The 5,202-nt window shown below is 54.6% G+C and overlaps 1 protein-coding gene across 1 annotated transcript in view; it reads right to left on the minus strand.

The window, feature by feature from the left end:
• Nucleotides 1-882: 882 nt before the first annotated feature.
• The window catches only part of LGALS3 (galectin 3), a 4,810-nt gene continuing 490 nt past the window's right edge, over nucleotides 883-5,202 (minus strand). The window contains exons 2-7 of the mRNA XM_031066149.1: nucleotides 3,290-3,337; nucleotides 3,103-3,125; nucleotides 2,379-2,822; nucleotides 2,143-2,231; nucleotides 1,729-1,897; nucleotides 883-1,132 (exon numbers count right to left, since the gene is read on the minus strand). Of these exons, the coding sequence (XP_030922009.1) occupies nucleotides 977-1,132; nucleotides 1,729-1,897; nucleotides 2,143-2,231; nucleotides 2,379-2,822; nucleotides 3,103-3,120 (876 nt within the window). The 5' untranslated portion in view covers nucleotides 3,121-3,125; nucleotides 3,290-3,337 and the 3' untranslated portion in view covers nucleotides 883-976. The remainder of the gene's footprint in view (nucleotides 1,133-1,728; nucleotides 1,898-2,142; nucleotides 2,232-2,378; nucleotides 2,823-3,102; nucleotides 3,126-3,289; nucleotides 3,338-5,202) is intronic.

The raw sequence follows: 5,202 nt of genomic DNA on the forward strand, positions 1-5,202 counted from the left end.
TCCTGCTGAGGAATGGTTTGGGTTGGGAGGGTACTCAAAGCCCATCCAGTTCCAGCCTCTGCCATGGGCAGGGACACCTTCCACAGACCAGGTTGCTCCAAGCCCCATCCAACCTGATCTGGAACACTTCCAGGGATTCAGGGGCAGCCACAGCTTCTCCATGCTGGTGGTAGCAGTGTGCTGCTCTAGACTGCTGCATCTGCTGTAAGTTTTAAGGACTCTGCTTGTAACTTGGCACTCAAAGTATGAAAGGAGTCACTGTTATAAAACAACATGAGCCACGTCAGAGAAAGCTTTGGAAACTTCAGTGGTGGCTGTTGCACTGTTGTTTTCCAGACAAGGCTGCAGTGACTCACAGCAAAGGGAACATACTTCTGTTTTCTTTTTTTACCAGCCTGACTCACAGGATGAACTTGCCAATAAAGCTCCCCACCCCTGAAACTGCTCTTGACTCACACAGGGGTGATGAGTGGGGAGCAGCACAAGCCTCGTGACCTATTCATGGAGTACCCAACGCTCGTAGGGCTGGGATCTCCCTGGGCTGGGAAATGTTCCTGGGACACACTGGAAGGACAGGGATGGCTTCTCCAGCCATGGTTTAGCAGAGAGATTTTGCTTCCTCCAGCTCTGAACCCTCTTCTGAAATGCCTCATCCTAGTCAGGCTTGGAAGGCTGTCAGGTTTTCTCTGTGTTCCCTAGAGCACTGCTGCCCCTGTCCACAGGACCAGGGCAGAATGCCACAGGCTGCTTTCCCAAGTTCCTCTCCACAGAAATCAAACTCCTTGTTGCTGCCTCTACAGCAGCAGCTCAGCTCCTTCCACATCAGAGCTCAGCTCGCCTGGACCGTGTCGCGTCTTTCGAGAGATTACTAAAACCCAATTGTACAGGTTAAATGTTTTATTACCTCACAGTAAGCTGGTGAGAAGGCACTTGTGTTCCACCCTACAAGAGCAGAGCTTGCCCAGAGTCCCCCCAGTTATATCATGGTGGGCACCACGCTGGTGAGGGCGATGTCCCCCCCGATGCAGAGCTTGGTGACCTCGTTCAGCCGCTTCTCGCGGAAGTTGTACTGCAGCAGGTGCGCGTCGTTCACGGCCACCTTGAAGTGATCCGTCTCACAAAGCACCTGGAGCTGCAATAAAAACCCCACATCAGCCCCAAAACCACTTGGATTTGTTCTGTTTTAAGGCACACAGCCGGGCAGGCTGGCACTGGCTGGAGGCTGCCGCCAGCCCTGGGGCGTGTGGAGGAGCTGCAACACCAGCGACCTTTGCCTTCCCAAAACTCTCCTGTGCTCTCCCTCCTCCGTGTTCCAGCCCAGTTTCTGCCTCCTCATCCCTGTGCCAGTCCCTCAAAGCAAGACTCCACATTGTGAACCTCCTTTGCAGGGAAAAACACCTCGTGAGAGGAGCTGCCAGCAGGGAAAACACGTTACAGAAACCTGTCCAACCACTGTGCAGAACAGCAGTGTAAATAAGGAGGGTTTCATAACCCATGGGGATACCAGAGCAGGGGAGACGTTATGCCCTGGGCAACTGGAGCTGCAGGAGGGAGTCAGAAGAGCTGGAAGGTGCTGTAGGGACAGCACATGGGGTGGCTGCCCCAGAAACAGCCCTGGGAGCTGATCCCTGTGCAAAAGCATCACTGTCCTTGCACAGGTCTTGCTGCCCAAACCCCCTCAGTGCTTTTGGTTCACTGAGACTGAGCTGGGATGGGTTTTTCTGGTACCTTGAAGGGTTTTCCAGCTTCAAATGGAAACCTGGGAGCTGTCCTCTCCTCCTTCCCCCAGGTATTTTGGAACATGGAATTGCAGACAATGACTTTCCTGTTGTCTTCATTGAAGCGGGGGTTGAAGTGGAAGGCAACGTCATTCCCTCTCTTGAAATCCAGTGAAAACCTGCAAAAACAATAATGGAATTGCTGCTTTTGCTACAAAAACCCTGAACTCTGTTGCAGGGCTTCCCAAAAATAGCAGAGAGAACCCCACAGACCCTATAGGGCAACAACAGGGCATTTACACATTTGTTTGGTGTAATATTTGATGTTACACCAGGCAGGGGTTATTCAGGAATGGAAAGCAGATTCCAGCCCCTCTGTTGCACCCAGCAGTGCCCCCACCCTCAGAGCTGGACCCCCCAGTACCTGTTTGGGTTGGGGTTCACAGTCCCAGTGATGGTGATGAGCAGCCGAGGGACGAGTCCTGCCTGCAGGGGCAGCTCAAAGGGGACTTTCTGGGGGACAACAGGCATTTGGTGTCAGCAAAAAACCATCTCAAAAGCACAACGCCACCCCTGGGGACAGCCAGCCCCATTCCCTTCCCTTGGCCAAGCAAAATCAGCCCCTGAGGACACAAACCCTCATCATGATGGAGCCATTACCATTGGAGGGGTCGGTCCTCCCTGAGGAGCAGCTGGTCCTCCCTGTGGAGCTGTTGGTCCTCCTTGAGGAGCCGTTGGTCCTCCTTGAGGAGCAGAAGGCCCAAATCCAGGGCCACAGGGTGGTTGTCCTGGGGCAGAAAACGGCCCTGTTGCTGGTGGAGCTCCAGGGAATGCTCCAGGTGCTCCTGGATACGCTCCTGGTCCTGCTGGGCCTCCAGGATAAGCTCCAGGTGCTCCAGGGTATGCAGGGTATGCTCCAGGTCCTCCAGGACAGGTTCCTGGTGCTCCAGGATAGGCTCCAGGTGCTCCAGGATAGGCTCCAGGTGCTCCAGGATACCCTGGGAATGCTCCAGGAGCTGCTGGTTGGTTCCCCCAGGAGGGCCAGCCCTGGGCTGGGGGGGCACAGGGAGCTGGGTTGTTGCTGTTGGCCAAGGCATCAGATAGCTGGGGACAGAGGAGAGGACAAGGTCAGCTGGGGCAGATTCCTGCTAGGATCACACTGAGCTCTCCAAAGCCTGCAGAGTGACCAAGGGCAAGAGCTCAGCTCTCAGCTGCACCCTGGGTTTTTGGGTTTTTCCAGAAAACTGCAGACAGAACTGCAGAGGGTTTGGGGATTGAGCAGCTTAGCAAGGACAAGGATGTGTTCCCTCCCATCCCAGCCAAAGGTCTCTGCTGCAAGGCCACAGCCACACCCCCACGGGTTTTTAGAGAACTCCATACTTACAGAGAAACCGTCTGACATTCTTCCTGAAAAACAACAAAAAAGGAAGCGTCAGTCATTCTTAACCTGCCCCGTCCAAAAACCAGAATTTTTGAGGGGAGTTACAGTTTAGTGGGAATTGATGGGAATTGATGGGAATTGATGGGAATTGATGGGAATTGATGGGAATTGCTCAGTTGCCATCACGTACCTGCCCAGCAGAGCTGACAACTCCAAAGAACAAATCCTGGTCCAACACCTGGGGGATAAACGGGAGGCGCTGCTGGGAGCAGCCCGAACACCCCGGGGCGAACCCTCGGGATGGATCCACCGCAGCTCACAACACTCCCAGTTATTCACTCCCCCAGCCCTGAGGCACCACCCAGGATTCCCATTTCCATAAAAAAAAACCCCAAACGGGATCCCCGGGGGGTGCAGGGGCAGCATCAGCCCGGGGGGTGCAAAGCCAGCCCCGCACATCGGGGACACCCTGTGACACACGGGATGGGCAGAGGAGGGTGGCAGCGCCCGCACAGGTCCCATTTGTCCTCCCATGCATCCACAACTGTCCCGTTCTGGCCGGAGGGCACCGTGGGAGGGCCAGCCGATAAAAGCTGCTTTGCAAGTTCTGTGAGTCCGCAAACACACAGAGAACACACACCTGCCTGTGCGCAGGAATAGCCCGAGCTGGGCTCCTCCCATCAAAGGGAGCATTCATAAGAGAAGGAAACAGGGAGAGCCAGAAAGAGGGGAAGAAAAGGAAAATTCCAAATTTAGAGCAGAGAAGGCAAATTCTCTTTGAAAGAAACGTCCAGAGGCACAAAGCTCGCAGGAGGTGTGGCTGCCCTGCCCCAGGAATAACAAATCCCCAGTTTCACAGCCAGCAAATCACTCCTCTCCCTGCAAAACACTCGTTCTCCTGAAGTTTTTAAGGCAGAAATGCAGTGACCCAGAGCCCCAAAGCTTTATTTGCCTTCTGGGCTCTTCCTAAACCCTTGGGTTTGCCATAGTTTGGCAGGTGAAGCCGGGGTGCAGGCACAGCCAGGTCGGGTGAGCTCCACAGCGCCTTGTGCTGCTCCAGAGGGGTCCTGCAGGACCCCTGGTTCTGCTCCTGGTCTGTTCCCTCAGGGCCCCAGGGACAGGGGGAGAGCCTCGTGTCCCCCACACAGCTCTGGGGACACATCTGGGCACTTTGGGGGCTGTACCCGAAATCCCCAAACCCACGATTCCGCTGCCACCCCTAATCCTCTGCAGCAGGCTTGGAGCCCAGTGTCACCTCCTGTCTGTCACTGCAGGGCTGGAGCTCCTGGAGCTCCTGGAAATGCCCTCTCCCAGAGCTGCCAGCTGCCATGGGAAGGGGTCTTTTCTCCCACCTTCTTCAGCAGCACCCCAGCGATGGATTGCAGAGGATCCCAGCACCATTGGGGCTGGAAAAGCCCTCTAAGCGCACCCAGCCCAACCATTCCCCCAGCACTGTGTCCCCAGGGGCCACATCCACACAGCTTTGAAATCCCTCCAGGGATGGGGACTCCAGCACTGCCCTGAGCAGCTGTGCAAACCCTTCCATGAAGGAATTTTCCCTAATATCCAGTGAAACCTCCTCTAGTTGCTCCTCTAGTGCAATGTGGGGCCATTTCCCCTCATCCTGTCTCCTGTTCCCGGGGACCAGAGCCTGAATCCCTCCCAGATCCACCCTCCTGGCAGCGAGTTTGGAGAGGGAGAAGGTCCCCCCTGAGCCTCCTGTTCTCCAGGCTGAGCCCCTTTCCAGCTCCTTCAGCTGCTCCTCGAGTACCTGAGCTCTGATTTCCAACAGCATTTGGGCAGCTGAGCTCTCCCTGCCCCAGCAAGGATCAGCTGCAGGGAACATCCCAGAGCTGACCCCGAGCATTCCTCATGCTCACAGCAAGTGGAAAAAACCTTCTCTTTGGGAAAGAAACACCATTTCTCCCCCCTTTGGTGCTATTCTTGCAGAACTCAAATAAACCAATTCCCTCCTAAACATAACTGTCAGAATAGAAAACTAAAAATGGCTCATATGAAGAAGCATTTCTTACAAAGCCCAGTCAGTATCTTCTGTCTTCCAATATCAACATTTTAAAATAACACATATAATATTATGTTATA

Source organism: Geospiza fortis, unplaced genomic scaffold (genome assembly GCF_000277835.1).
Source record: "Geospiza fortis unplaced genomic scaffold, GeoFor_1.0 scaffold23, whole genome shotgun sequence".
Classification (NCBI taxonomy): Eukaryota; Metazoa; Chordata; class Aves; order Passeriformes; family Thraupidae; genus Geospiza; species Geospiza fortis.